Raw genomic sequence first — 16,575 nt, forward strand, 5'->3', positions numbered from 1 at the left:
GAGACTGATGCAGGACTCGATCCCAGGACCCCGAGACCATGACCCGAGCCAAAGGCAGAGGCCCAACCCACTGAGTCACCCAGGCACCCCTATAACATACTTTCTTGATAAAAATCCTCCACCATGAAGGGATAGAGGGAACACACCTCAACATCATAAAAGCCATATACAAAAGACCCATAGCAAATACCATCCTCAATAGGGAAAAACTGAGAACTTTTCCCCTAAGGTCAGGAACACAAGAGGGATGTCCTGTTGTTCAACACAGTACTGGAAATCCTGGCCTCAGCAATCAGAAAACAAAAAGAAATAAAGGCATCCAAACTGTCAAAGAAGAAGTCAAACTTTCACTCTTCACAATGACATGATACTTTATGTAGAGAACCCAAAGACTCCACTAAAAAATTGCTAGAACTGGTAACAGGAATCCAGCAGAGTCACAGGATATAAAATCAACACAAAGAAGTCTGTTGCATTTCTATACACTAATAATGAAGCAGTAGAATGAGAAATCAAGGAATTGATCCCATTTACAATTGCATCAAAAACCATATGATACCTAGGAATAAACCTAACCAAATATGTAAAGGATCTGTTCTCTCAAAACTATAGAACATTTATGAAAGAAATTGAGGAATACATAGATAAATGGAAAAATATACCATGTTCATGAACTGGAAGAACAAATATTATTAAAATGTCTATGCTACCCAAAGCAATCTACACATTTAAAGCAATCCCAACCAAAATACCATCAGCATTTTCCACAGAGTTGGAATAAACGATCCTAAAATTTGTATGGGACAAGAAACGACCCTGACTAGCCAAAGTAAACTTGAAAAAGAAAACAAAAGCTGGAGATTTCACAATTCTGGACATCAAGGTCTATTACAAAGCTGTAATCACTAAGGTAGTACAGTACTGGCACAAAAGCAGACACATGGAACAGAATAGAGAACCCAGAAGTGGACCCATAACTCTATGCTCAACTAATATTTGACCAAGCAGGAAAGAATATTCAATGGGAAAAAGACAGTCTCTTCAATAAATGGTGTTGGGAAAATTCGACAGCCACATGCAGAGGAATGAAACTGGACCACTTTCTTAGACCATATACAAAAATAAATTAAAATGGATTAAAAGACCTAATGTGAGACAGGAATCTATCAAAATCCTAGAGAAGAACATAGGCAGCAACCTCTTTAACCTCAGCCACAGAAACTCCTGACTAGACACATCTCCAGAGGCAAGGGAAACAAAAGCAGAAATGAGCTATTGGGACTTTATCAGGATAAAAAGCTTTTGCACAATAAAGGAAACAATCAACAAAACTAAAATGCAACTGACAGAATAGGAGAAGATATTTGCAAATGACATATCAGTTAAGGGCTAGTATCCAAAATCTATAAAGTACTCATCAAACTTGGGGCACCTGCGTGGCTTTGTTGTTAAGCATCAGCCTTCAGCTCGTCATGATCCCAGGGTCCTGGGATCGAGCCCCACAGGCTCAGTGGGAAGCCTGCTTCTCCCTCTCCCACTCCCCCTGCTTGTGTTCCCTCTCTCGCTGTTTCTCTCTGTCAAACAAATAAACAAAATCTTTAAAAAAAAAAAAAAGAACTTACCAAACTCAACTCCCAAAAAACAAATAATCCAGTCAGGAAATAGGCAGAAGGCATGAATAGAGATTTCTCCAAAGAAGACATACAAATGGCCAAGAGATACATGAAAAAAATGCTCAACATCACTCATTATCAGGAAAATACAAATCAAAACAACAATGAGATACCACCTCACACCAGTCACAATGGCTAAAATTGGCAAGTCAGGAGACAACATGTGTTGGAGGGGATGTGGAGAAAAGGGAACCCTCTTCCACTGTTGGTGGGAATGCAAGTTGGTGCAGCCTCTTTGGAGAACAGTGTGGAGATTCCTCAAGAAAATAAAAATAGAACTTCCCTATGACCCTGCCACTGCACTACTGGGTATTTACCCCAAAGATAACAGATGTAGTGAAAAGAAGGGCCATCTGTACCCCAATGTTTATAGCAGCAATGGCCATGGTCTCCAAACTGTGGAAAGAACCAAGATGCCCTTCAATGGACAAATGGATAAGGAAGATGTGGTCCATATACACTATGGAGTATTATGCCTCAATCAGAAAGGATGAATACCCAACTTTTGTAGCAACATGGACGGGACTGGAAGAGATTATGCTGAGTGAAATAAGTCAAGCAGAGAGAGTCAATTATTGTATGGTTTCACTTATTTGTGGAGCATAACAAGTAGCATGGAGGACATGGGGAGATAGAGAGGAGAAGGGAGTTGGGGGAAATTGGAAGGGGAGGTGAACCATGAGAGACTATGGACTCTGAAAAACAATATGAGGGTTTTGAAGGGGTGGGGGGTGGGAGGTCACGGTACCAGGTAGTGGGTATTATAGAGGGCATGGATTGCATGGAGCACTGGGTGTGGTGCAAAAATAATGAATACTATTATGCTGAAAATAAAAAATAAATTTAAAAAAATTGGCAAGTCAGGAAACAACAGATGTTGGCAGCAATGTGGAGAAAGGGGAACCTTCTTACACTGTTGGTAGGGATGTAAACTGGTGCAGTCATTCTGGAAAACAGTATGGAGGCTCCTCAAAAACTTAAAAATAGAGCTACCCTACAGTCCAGCAATTGCACTACTAGGTATTTATCCAAAGGATACAAAAATAATGATCTGAAGGGGCACCTGCACCCCAATGTCTATAGCAGCAATGTCCACAACAGTCAAAATATGGAAAGAGCCCTCAGGTCTATCAACAGAAGAATGAATAAAGAAGTAGTGTGTGTATAATATGGAATATTATATATATATTATATATATATATATATATGCATGTACATTCTATATACATATATGGAATATTACTCAGCCATCAAAAAGAATGAAATTCTCCCATTTGCAATGATGGGGATGGGACTAGAGGGTTTTATGCTAAGGGAAATAAGTCAGTCAGAGAAAGACAAATATCATATGATTTCACTCATATGTGGAATTTAAGAAAGAAAACAGATGAACATAGGGGAATAGAAGGAAAAATAAAATACAATAAAAACAGAGAGGGAGGCAAACCACAAAAGACTCTTAATTATAGGGGACAAACTGAGGATTGCTAGGGGGGTTGGCAGGGGTGGGTAACTGGGTGATGAGCATTAAGGACAGCACCTGATGTAATGAGCACTGGGTGTTATATGCAACTGATGAATCACTAAATTCTACCCCTAAAACTAATAATATATGTTAACTAAATGGAATTTAAATAAAACAATTTTTAAATAAATAATTTTAACATTAGTTTTGGTGGTAATGGGCAGGGTTTTACCTATGTTCATGGTGATAAATAATTCAGTTACCCTGAATTTTTATAGAGTTTCTTTGAATCTTCTTATCATAGGTGGTTAGAGCTACACATTTGATAATCACCAGTGGTTTCACTGGTCCTCAGCAAAGGAGAAAAATATGACAAGTGATATTTTGAGATTATATACTTTCTATTTTTTAAATTTTTTTAAAATATTTTATTTATTTATTTGACAGACAGAGATCACAAGTAGGCAGAGAGGCAGGCAGAGAGAGAGAGGAAGAAGCAGGCTCCCCGCTGAGCAGAGAGCCCAATGCAGGGCTCAATCCCAGGACCCTGGGATCATAACCTGAGCCTAAGGCAGAGGTTTTAACCCACTGAGCCACGCAGACGCCCCACCTGAATGGCTCAGTTGGTTAAGCATCTGATTCTTTTATTTTTTTAATTATTTTATTTTATTTTATTTTTTTTATATACTTTCTATTTTTGATGTTACAATATTCTTTCTTTTACAAATTAATGATTATAGAAAATGGTAGTGATTTTATTATGTCTTTATAAAAGTTAGACTTTGGAATGTGCATTTGTTTTGAGAACGTCGATTCTATTAGATAAATAAGGTGGTTGTTTATAAAACATAGGAAAAACTTTTAAGAGGTTTTAACTATAGATTAGTATCTAGTAAGCAAAATATTTTTCATGGGATGTGGTAAACATAAGAAGCAAGTAGAGCACATTATGTGCTAAACATAGAGGGGGACTACTTAATATTCCTGAGATACCTGGGTTCTAAGTACCTATAATATAGGATTCATACATGAGACTAAATACAGAAGACACTCAATATTCAGGACACATGAGCATTTAATACTCATGATGCCTTAATTTGGCCACTAAATAGTGATCTCCATTTTGGCCCCACATACCCTCTACTTAAGAAACATAAATAAAATCCATGTAGTACCTGCAGAAGAGCTGGGTAAGATCTGGTTTTCACAGATGTCAACTAAAATAACAAGCCCAAAGCAGCCTACTCTCTCCTGTGTTCTACCTGCAGTACTGAGAGGGGCCAGAGGCAGACAGTAGTTGCAGGTGGTGACAGCAGGGTCACAAGTGCTCACAATAGGGATCAAGGATAAAAGGCATTTATATGATATGACACGCCAAAATATACATGGTATAGTTTTTGTGGTCATCTCAAACTTCTGAAAACTCTTTTTTTTTCTTAAAGACTTTTTATTTATTTACTTGAGAGAGAGAGAGCGCGCACACACAAGCAGGCAAAGCAGCAGGCAGAGGGAGAGGGAGAAGCAGACACCCCACTGAGCAGGGAGCCCAATGCAGGGGCTCAATCGCAGGACCCTGGGATCATGACCTGAGTCGAAGACAGATGCTCAACTGACTGAGCCACCCAGGTACCCCCCAAAACTCTTAATACATGGTAATGACAGTATGACTATCCAAGTGAAGATTTCAACTTTCATTCCATTTCTGTATACAGAACATTAATAAAGTACAAAGTTTCACACATAGGACAGCATGGAAATTTACATTTAAGATAGGTTTTTTGCAAAAAGAAATTAAAATTTATGAAAAGAACTTTTGCAACTATTAAAATTGGTGCACACTATCTTACCTAGTACCTGTTGTGTTCCTGGTAGGTATATTATAAGCCCGCAGTATTCTGACAAGAATCTTAATATCCCCGTCACAGATAGTCTGTGCTGCTACTTTCTTCCTTTCTTTTCTCTGAGGCTTTAACTGTCTTCGTCGTTCAACAAGTTTACAAACTGCATGCGTCAACTGGCTAAAAAGTAAAAAAAAAAGATCAGCTGCATATGCACAAGATAACTTTGTTTTAAAAGACATCAATTTTTAAAGTGAATTATTGTAAATAAGGCCATTATTCTGAACCGTATTTTCTTCTTTGATGAGGAAAGACAGAGTTGTCTTAAACCCAAGGAAAGGACCTTCCTGAGCACAGAAGAGATGCTGTGCTCCCTCTCATGTTGTGAGAAAATGTGATTGTGATTGCCTCGTGCCCTTTGGGTACACAGTCCAAGAATAGACAAGGGCATGGAGACAGAATTCCACAAAGACATGATGTTCTTTCAGAACATTATTCATTTTTCAGAAATCACTCTCCTAAAAGTGATATGATGCTCAACTGTTCTACAGGCTCCGAAACAGGAGTTAGTTATACAAGCTGCCAACACAAATCCATGGAATTATGTACAGCTTTACAGTCACACTCATTTCCCCCCCAAAACTGAAAATAAAATACAACAGATTTCACATCTAAACCAATTAAAATGTATTGGTGACACTAGGAATCTGCAGGTGGCCCCAGGGAAGGTTCCCAGAAACATGGCATCCCTACTTCTGGTCCTACCCCTATGGTTCAGAGATAAACAGTGTGGGAACTGAGTTGAGCCAAAGCCTCCCTCACCTGCTGCCTGTGGGTTATAAAGGGGGGGATTATAGGCTTAGTATGTGGAGCTACCAGCAACAGCTTTTCCAGGAATGGTTCCAAAACAGGAAAATCTTAGGGCAAAACTAAGAAATACAGAGGTATTTCTTCTCTTTTTCTTTCCTGCCCTAAAAACTATTAATAAGGGGAGGATTGAAAAATAGTAATATGCAACTGAAAATACATATCATATAGTTGTATCCAAAATGCAATTTTAAAAGAACCAAATATATTTTAAGTCACTGTATTTCACTTTATGCCTCGTAAATGCATTCTCTGACATATAACTTAATATTAAAACAGAGAACTTAAGAGAATTTTGAAGGCATTAACTTAAAGCTTTGTATTTCATATTTTAAAAAGTAATTTTTACGATGTACCTTGCAGATACAATTTCTTCATAATCAGCCACAACATCTGATAAGTTAAATTTGCTAACTTTGACAATTCTTTTCATTATCAACCTTCTCATCTACAAAAAAATATTAATTTAAAGAAATAATAGTTTATATTTGAAGATTAAGTATTTACAATGCTAATGGTACAATTTTTAAATTTAAATTTATTTATTTATTTTTTTACTAACGAATAATGTATTATTTGCCACAGGGGTACAGGTCTGTGAATCGTCAGGTTTACACACTTCACAGCACTCACCATAGCACATACCCTTCCCAATGTATTGGTGCAATTTTTTAGTCCTAATTTTTGCAAGCAATGAATGTAAAGGGAGATTAGGATTTTACAAAAATAAATGCAAACATACCGATAATACTATTCTGTTATTGTTACCTTTTTCAGAAAATTGGCAGAATTAATTCTTTGTGCAATAATGGAATTGACATCTGAAATGGAGATATCCTTCTCTATCTGACTTTCATATTCCTAAACAGAGAATTAAGTTAGTTTTACCTCTAAAACTAAACAGAGTTCAGGGTCTGATACACTGCAATAAGATGTAAAATATTAAATATTCGGTTTATGTGTAGAAGACACAGACAACACTCTGGCATGATAGGAAAAAGAAACACATTTCTTTCAGATCCTTCCACTGAGCATTAGCTAAGAACAGCTTTTGACTATATTTCTTTGCTTCTAGGATGAGGTCCGTTCATCTTTAAAAATAGCATAATGTTGGTGCACCTGGGTGGTTCAGTCAGTGAAGCATCTACCTTTGGCTCAGGTCATGATCCCAGGGTCCTGGTATCAAGCCCCACATCGAGCTCCCTACTCAGCAGGGAGTCCGCTTCTCCCTCTCCCTGCACCCTTCCCTGTGGCTTGTGCTCCCTCTCACACACACACACTCTCTCTCTCAAATAAAGTATTTTTAAAAATGTAAAAAAATTAAAATAACATAATGTTGAGAAAAAAAATTATGATTGACAAAAAATTATGAAAAAATGTGAAAATGACTGCAAAGTATTCTTTATGTGTGTATTTACCTGGAAACCACTGAAAACAAAACATATGGGAAGTCGTATAGTATCAATAGCTTTAATGTTTAACTTCTAACTTTATTTTTTTTAAGATTTTTTTTAAAGTAATCTCCACACCCAATGTGGGACTTGAACTCACAACCCCAAGATCAAGAGTTGCACTCTCCACCAACTGAACCAGCCAGGTGCCCCTTAACTTCTAACTTTAAAAAGTTAATCAATAACTTTAATTTTACATCCAGTAGTTGGTATAAGATTATTTGTCAGACTGCTTCATCTATATAATTCAGAATAAATCTGCACCTGTTATATCTGCATTTGTGGGATACACCCCTAATGCACATGGAGATTGTCTTACATTATGGATAATATTAAAAAATACACAAGAGTAATGAAGTAGATACTTTAGAACTTTCAGCCACGTTACAACAAGCATTCTTTTATCTGAAAGTAATTTATTTGTTCTTCCAATTATCTGCAAGAAATCTTGAATTTAATTCGGTTGACAAGTAACAACTTTTACTTAAAGATAAATTAATATTTCCTACCACTTTACTCTTTAAAGTATTGATTTATAGGAGCTACTTGATATTATAATATCTAGATATTAACTTTTTGTTATATGTGTTGCAAATATATTGGCTTAATCTGTAGGGTTTTAACTTTCATAACAAATTAATCTTTTTAAAAATTTGTACTTTTTGAGTTTTAAGAAATACTTTCTTACCCCAAGATTAAGAAATCTATTTAAAGTTTTGCTTTTCACATGTAATCCTTTTCTTATTTTTTATTTTAAATCTAGCATAATTAATATAATTCACATGTAGTCTTCATTACACATGGTATTTATTGCTTTTATAAAGGTCTGAATTTAATTTTATTTCTTTTTTTTTAAAGATTTTATTTATTTATTTGACAGACAGAGATCACAAGTAGGCAGAGAAGAAGGCAGAGAGAGAGAGAGGAGGAAACAGGCTCCCCGCTGAGCAGAGAGCCTGACTTGGGGCTGCATCTCAGGACCCTGGGATCATGACCTGAACGGAAAGCAGAGGCCTTAACCCACTGAGCCATCCAGGTGCCCCTAATTTTTTTTCTTTCTAAAGAGATGACCAGAACTACTTAACAGATAGTCTATTCTTTCTTTTTTAAGATTTTTTTTTTAAATTTAAGGACTGTATTTATTTATTTGTCAGAGAGAGATAGGGAGAGCAAGCACAAGCAGGGGGAGCAGCAGGCAGAGGGAGAAGTAGGCTCCCAGCTAAGCAGGGAGCCCCCTACAAGACTTGATCCCAGAACTCGGGGATCATGACCAGAGCTAAAGGCAGACACTTAACAAAGTGAGCCACCCAGGAGTTCCTTTTCAAGGATTTTTAAAAATTTATTCATTTGAGAAAAAGTAGCGAGATCATGAGCAGTGGGGAGGTGCAGAGGGACAGGGAGAAGCAGACTCCTTGCTGAGCAGAGAACCTGACTTCAGGGCTCGGTCCCAGGACCCCGAGATCATGACCTGAATCAAAGGCAGCTGCTTAACCCACTGAGCTACCAGGTGCCCCGAAAGTCCATTCTTTTCCAACTTATATGTAATGATACTCATCAAATATAAAGTTTCTACATACGCTTAAGTCTGTTTTGAGGCCCTCTGTTCTATTTCACTGGTTTGGAATTGCATGACTACATTTACAAAATAATTGAGGAAGGACTGGCATCCTACAAAGCTGTCTCCTTACAACTTCCTATCAGTGAACATTTACTCAAATTTCTTTTTTACATCATTCAAAATGTTTTATAATTTCCTCCATCAAGTCCTTGCTCACTAGTTGTCCCACATTCCAAATTTGATTGTTTCCTTGTCGTACCATTTAACTTGTTTCTCTATTCCTCATACTTCTTGTAAACAAATTAACCTTAAGTCTTAAGACAACTTAAGTCTTGACAAAACTTTGATTCAGATTACACATCCGTGGCAAGGAGATTTCATACATGATGTTGTATATTTCGCCCTGTATCATGTAAGGGGCAATAATGTCTGGATGTCTTTTATAAGTGTATTAGTTTTCTCTTCCTGCTATAACAAATTATTACAAATTAAGTTACTTCGACAACACAAATTGAGTATTTCACAATTCCGTAGGTGAGAAGTTCCAGTTGTGTCAGCTGGTTTCTCTGTGCTGGGTTTTGCAAGGCTGATGTCAAATTGTAGGCCTGCTAGGTTCTTATCAGGAAGGTCTGGGAAGGATCTTTTTCCAAGCTCATTGAAGTGAGCAGAATTCAGTGCCCTGCCACTGTGTGACTGAGGTGTCCTTCCTTTGCCACCATCAGGTAGAGCCTGCTCTTAGCTCCAGGCATCTCTCACCAGGCTTTGCAGGTGGTCCTCTAAGTCTCAGAGTCAGCAACTTCTCATGACTAATCTGATTTCTTTTGCTGCAGCTTTTGCTCCCAGTTGGAAAAATTTCTCTACTTTTAAAGACTCACTGTAATTAGATTAGGTCCCACCCAGATAATCCAGGATAATGTCCCTATTTTAAACAATGTGACAGAACGAATTCACAGGTTCCATGGATTAGGGAGTGGACATCTTGGGGGGGGGCATTATTCTGCCTACTACTATTAACAAGATTAAGCTGGATCACTGAGTCAGGATGGTGACAGCTAGGTCAGCTAGGTATCTCCATTGTAGACGTACAGTGTTCCTTTTGCAGTAAAAAAGTCATTTTAAATATGGATGTTATATTCAACAAATTTACTAGTTGTGACAGTTTGCTGTAGTTTCTCTTATGTTTTCCATGTAGACAAATATATTTTCTGCAAACAAGGGCAGTTTGTCTTTTCTAATTTTCTTCTTTCTCTCTTAAAGCATTGGGTCTTATTGGGAGAGAGGATAGTGGCCATCCTTATGTTGTTCAGACTAATGGGAAAACTGATGTCTATCCACTAAGTATAATGTTTGTATAGAAATCTATGAGGAAACAGATTTCTGATCCTGAGCCATACAATTAATAGGGTATTAATTCACAGTGAGGGGCGGGGGCGGGGGCGGTGGTATAAGGAATAGGTCTTCCAAAATGCTGAAAAACTAGAGACAGACAATTTGTTCAGGGACACCTGGGTACTGGCTCTATTTCTTTCTTTCTTTCTTTCTTTTTTTTTTTTTAAGATTTTATTTATTTATTTGACAGAGATCACAAGTAGGCAGAGAGGCAGGCAGAGAGAGAGGAAGGGGAGCAGGCTCCCCACTGAGCATAGAGCCTGATGCGGCCTTGATCCCAGGACCTCTGTTGTAAGGTCTGAATTTAATTTTATTTCTAACTAGTTGACCAGAACCACTTAACAGATAAGTCTATTCTTTTTTTTTTTTTTTTCCATGACCTGAGTCAAAGGCAGAGGCTTTAACCTACTGAGCCACCCAGGAGCCCCTCTATTTCTTTTCTTGAAGGATAATATGGCCTTAGTGACCAAGAACCCCAGGAGTACCATGTCTGTAAACATTCCCTTAAATAGAAGTGCATTTATCACGGCAAGTGTTAATTCTCCTGGAGTAGTTAGTAAACCTTGCCTATTGTGTACAAGGATTTTTTGTTTATTTGATTTTTTGTTGTTGTTGCTGTTGTTTCAATTTGTTTTGTTAACTCCGGCAAAACCCCACTTTGTGTGGACATGTCACAAGAAGCTTACTCCCCATTAGGATAGCGAAGTTCAGGAAAAACCAGCAACAAAATTTGTTGCAGCTCTCTCGTCCTGTGTTCTGCTCTGCTTTCTGTATGTTTCTGCATTACTGGCGAATTACATGTGAGACTCAATGTAATCATCCAGTGGGTATATAGGTGGTCCCTTCTTGTCTCTCCTCCCACCCTCTCAATTCCAGGATTTAGAAGCATTCCTTTCAATGCAGTTCACATCATCAGAAAAAAACAAAAATGTTTTAACATTCTTAATCAGTTTAAAGAAGTTCTCTTCTAAGGAAACAGTCAACAAAACTAAAAGGCAACTTAAGAAATGGGAGAAAATATTTGTAAATATTTGTAAATGACATATCCAGTAAAGGATTAGTATCTAAAATATATAAAGAACTTACCAAACTCAACACCTCCCCCTGCAAAATCCAATGAAAAAATGGGCAGAAGACATGAACAGACATTTCTCCAAAGAAGACATACAGATGGCCAACAGACACATGAAAAGATACTCATCATCGCTTGCCATCAGGGAAATGCAAATCACAACTACAATGAGATATCAACTCACACCTGTCAGAATGGCTAACACCAACAACACAAGAAACAACAGGTGTTGGCAAGAATTTGGAGAGAGGGAACTCTCTTGCACTGTTGGTGGGAATGCAAGCTGGTGCAGCCACTGTGGAAAACAGTATGGAGGTCCCTCAAAGAGTTAAAAATAGGAATACCCTACGATCCAGCAATTGCTCTACTGGGTATTTACCCAAAGAATTAAAAAACACTAATTCAAAAGGGTACATGCACCCCTACGCATTATTTACAATAGCCAAGATATGGAAGCAGCCCAAGTACCCATCAATCAAAGAATGGATAAATACGGGGTATATGTACACAATGAAATATTATTCAGCTATAAAAAGAATGAAATCTTTCCATTTGCAACAAGATGGATGGAGCTAGAGAGTATTATGCTCAATGAAATAAGTCAGTCAGAGAAAGACAAATAGCACATGATTTCTCTCATATGTGGAATTTAAGAAACAAAACAAGCAAAGGGGAAAAAAAGAGAGAGAGAGAGAAACCAAGAAACAGACTCTTAACTATAGAGAACAACTTGATGGTTGCCAGAGAAGGGTGTGGGGGAGAGTGGGTGAAACAGGTGATAGAGATGAACAGTGCACCACTCATGAGCACTGGGTATTGCATGGAACTGCTCAGTCACTATATGGTACATCTGAAACTAATATAACACTGCATGTTAGCAAACTGGAATTAAAATAAAAACTAAAAAAAGAAAAAATTCCCTTTTAATGCTAATATACTAAGAACTTTCATCATGAATGAGCACTGATTTTATTAAATGCCTTCTGGGCATTTATTAAGAGAAGCATATCTTTCCTTCCTTAATCCTGTTAACATGGTAAATTATGTTAATAGATTCCCAAATTAAATTAGCTTTGTTACGTGAAAACAAACCCTCTTGGATTATAAAGTGTAATTATATATTTATATACAATACATTGTTTATCAATTTGCTGAAATTTTATTAGAATTTTACAACTATGCTCATAAGTAAAATGATCCAAAATGATTATTTCCTGTCCTCCTTGCTCAATTTTGGTATGAGAGTTATATCAGACTCAGAAAATGAGTAGGATTACTTTCCCTGCTTTTCTCTTCTCTGAATAGTTCAAATAAGATAAGGAAAGCCCTGGGGCACCTGGGTGGCTCAGTGGGTTATAACATCTCTGCGTTCTCGGCTTGCGTCATGGTCTTGGGGTCCCGGGATCAAGCCCTACATCAGGCTCTCTGCTCGGTGGGGGAGCCTGTTCCTTCCCCGCACCCCCACCCCGTCTCTGCCTGCCTCTCGGCCTACTTGTGATCTCTCTCTGTCAAATAAATAAATAAAATCTTTTTTTTAAAAAAAGATAAGGAAAGCTCCTAGTTTCAAGAGCAGAAACAGTTCCTCTTTTATGAGGTTATATTCCCGATTATCCTGAGCCTTGTGCTCTGCCTGTCACAGTTTATGGAACTGTAGAAGTAAACCCAATCACTGAAGAGGAGCAGCAGGAGGAAACGGAGTAACTTTCTAGCTATTTTAAGCTATTCTAAGGCCTTCCCACTATAGTTTGCTAACTGAAGTTCCTAAGGTCTCAGAACAGGAGATTGACCATAATTAAACCTGAAGCCAAATACCAATTGGTCAGTTTGTGATTACATATATTTCTACTCACTCTTTTTTGTGAAAGTCATGAATTATCTGCAAATCCTATCATTATATGATGATAATAGTCAAATGTACTGACTGGTGGTGCTAAGATATTGTCATTGAAAAATCATTAATTTGCATTTCCCCTTTTACCTCTGAGCCACACCAAAGAGAGTCTCCAGACAGTCCATTTGGTTCAGAATATGAATATCCTTGAGTTTTAAATGTAATGAGTCCTGTATAGTTTTGTTTGTGTATCCTCTAAGTTAAGGTATACAAGCTAAAGGATTGCTGTGTGGCAACAACAAAAACAAACACTATTTTTTAAAACGACTTTTATTTAATATTAAGTGGCTTATTGCAATTAACTTTCAGTACAGAATAAAATGAAGACAAATATCAAAGAGTTTATCCATGTTTTTCTTATAGATAATAACAAAATTTAAAGTCTATTATAACCTATTTTTAAAATAGGTTTTTAATCTAAACTTATTTGTTAAAAAAAATTAAGATAGATTTAAAGCAACAAAAATATTAATTTATCATACAATAAACAATATTCAAATAGAAATCACATACCTGGAAGACTAAATCTGGAATATCCTTGTCATAAAGGGGTATTTGCTGCAGAAGGAAAATGTCTAACTGACCGGCATTTCTAAGTTGCAATAGCTGGAAACGTTTACTCTTTTTCATTTCTTCTTCAGAAACAAAGTTAAATTCATCTTGCAACTGTTCCAGACGAAAATATTTTGGAATGTCCTGTCCTTTATGTTTCATGTACTATAAAACATAAATAATAGAGTCTTCACTTAAAATATTAATTTTTAAAATTTGAGAATCATTTCAAAACACTTTTTTCCCTTCAACTGCTAGATGTTAGAGTTGTCATATATGAAGGAAATGGAGCAATGACTCTATACAGAGATAGAATCTGGAAAAAAAAAAAAAAGAAAAGAAAAAGTAAAATTCAACCTCCATGGCTTGCCAATCTCTTCCTGGTCATGACAGATATGAAAAATGAGGATATTTATATTGCACACTGGGTTAAAAGATGAGACCTATTCATATCTCTTTGCCATAAATGCTGAGAAAGGATCAATATTTCTGTATACCTGTAATCAACAGAGAACCTTAGCTGGGAAGCTTAACTGCAATAATCTATGCATCGCTTTACTCAATAAATGCAAATGTGCAGACATGGTCCATGCAGGGAAGAGTGCTAGCTAGCTATCAAAGATTTATTCACTATAGTTCTATAAGGAAAGATAAAACACAGAATGAAAAACTACAGTAAAAGACAGAATGATATCAGAGTCAGAGAATTTATAAAGAGAAAGAAAAAGTTAACAAGAGGAAATGGAAAGAAGGGCCCACATCTAACTGAGGTTATCAGTGGAACCTTCATCAGACTTGCATGGTAGGTAAGATAGCCACCCAGGGTGCCCTTCTAGGCAGAGGGAATGACATGAATAAACACATGAAGAATGCATGTTTGAGGCATACAGAGCCATTTAGGTGGTTATAAGAAAGAATAGAAGCAGTGAACAGTCTTTGAGGGTAGGAATGTGTCTATAGATCATCTTTATAGCCCTGGCATCTAGAATACCATGGGTACTCAGTAGTTGTACAAGAGATGCTTGCCTGAAGGTTAGCCTATAGGATGTACTGCAGGCTGCAAAGCAATGGCAGAGTACCAACCATCAGGCCTAAGTAGCAATTATTTCAGTTGTTGAATTTCTAATTGTCTTTACAATACTATAAAACTGGTTGAAAATCGTATCTGTCCTCAGAGTTATCTTTATATGCCTCCTGGTGCCTAGAAAAATATACAGCAAACTACAAAGTATAAGGGGGTAGAGCTTAGGAAATAGAATATACAGTCCTGATACTTGCCATAACTTACCATAATAAATTCCATTAGATCAGAATATTCTGGATCATTTGGATCAATTTTTACTTCATTTGCCCACTCAAAAAGCTTCTGTGCATTAATGAGCCATGGAATTCCAGGAACCCCTCTTGCATCTACATTCCTTAACACACTAACATAGAGAAAAATTTCTTTGAATATAAGCAAAATTACAAATACGTGAAGTATGAGTATTCTTTTAATTCCCATTTCTGTCCTTATATTTGAACTATTTTGATATCTTTGTCACAAGAGATCTCTAGGGCCTGAGATATGATTTCTTATAACATCATATAAGAAATATTCCTTTTCATAGGAAGAGTGCTAGCTCACAAAGGCTGAGGCAAAGCTTACATGTTAATTAATAGACTAGGGAGAGAAACTTATCCAGTTACAGCCTTAAAATTAAAAAGTTGTGATTGGATTTCAATGTACTCCCATGATTTCTTCCTCAGGGAGAGTAATAAAGACCTTAGCACATCTCCTGCCTATGCTACTATAATTCCTCCAGTCGTCCGCATAGGTGTTCAGCTGTGGGCTATGCCAAAATCTCTTTGTCCCCTGTACTCCCTTCTCCACAACCAAATGCCAAGCAAGTAACACAATTAAGTAGCATTAAGTATACTCACAGTGTTGGACAACCACCGTCACTACCTATTTCCAGAATTTTTCTCATTCCAAAAAGAAATTGTTAAACAACAACTCCCCATTCCTCTCTATTCCCAACTACTGGCTTTCTGTCTCTATGAATTAAGAAAAAAAAAAGCATTGGAAGGGGAGGTGAACCATGAGAGAATACGGACTCTGAAAAACAATCTGAGGGGTTTGAAGTGGCAGGGAGTGGGAGGTTGGGGGAACCAGGTGATGGGTATTAGAGAGGGCACAGATTGCATGGAGCACTGGGTGTGGTGCAAAAATAATGAATACTGTTATGCTAAAAAAAAGGTAAGGTTATTAGGGAGGAAAGACAGATTGTCTACAAAACATCAACATGGCGACTTTTAAATAAGAATGATAAATCCCAGAAGATTATGCAATCATAGCTTCAAAGTGTCAAGGATAAAATAAGTATCAACCTCAGATTTTATACCCAAACTATTATTCAAGAATGAGGACAAAATAAAGATATTTTCAGGTACACAAAAACTAAACAAATTTGCTAGCCACAGAAACTAACTGAAAGATTAGTAAAGGTGCAGATTTTCATCAAGAAAAGTACATGTAGAATGAAGGTGTGGAAGATAAAGAGGTGCAAACACAAAAAAGTCAATTAACCATGTCAGAAAATTTCATTAACTAGAGAGCATAAGAAAAACTTCTATATTTTAAAAATGTGTTAAGTGAAAACTCTGGACTATAATCACTGAGATTTGAGAAGTGTGCTCAATGTGATATTAAAGTATTCCAAGATCTTTTTGGTTTACTGCTTCATTTCCAGCTCATTGATGAATGAATAAGTGAATGAGTAAATCAGAAAGTACATGAATACTTTCATTCAGATTTCCCTGTTCCAAAGGAGAACTCC

At 37.0% G+C, this 16,575-nt stretch overlaps 1 protein-coding gene across 1 annotated transcript in view; it reads right to left on the reverse strand.

Moving 5' to 3' along the window:
* Positions 1–16,575, reverse strand: part of CC2D2B (coiled-coil and C2 domain containing 2B) — a 104,572-nt gene that overhangs the window by 40,112 nt on the left and 47,885 nt on the right. Inside the window, exons 18-22 of the mRNA XM_004749613.3 lie at positions 15,045–15,183; positions 13,718–13,921; positions 6,612–6,704; positions 6,200–6,291; positions 4,986–5,156 (exon numbers count right to left, since the gene is read on the reverse strand). Coding sequence (XP_004749670.1) covers positions 4,986–5,156; positions 6,200–6,291; positions 6,612–6,704; positions 13,718–13,921; positions 15,045–15,183 — 699 coding nt within the window. The remainder of the gene's footprint in view (positions 1–4,985; positions 5,157–6,199; positions 6,292–6,611; positions 6,705–13,717; positions 13,922–15,044; positions 15,184–16,575) is intronic.

This window comes from Mustela putorius, unplaced genomic scaffold (assembly GCF_011764305.1).
Source record: "Mustela putorius furo isolate JIRA1106 unplaced genomic scaffold, ASM1176430v1.1 tig00003909_pilon_pilon_pilon, whole genome shotgun sequence".
Taxonomy (NCBI): Eukaryota; Metazoa; Chordata; class Mammalia; order Carnivora; family Mustelidae; genus Mustela; species Mustela putorius.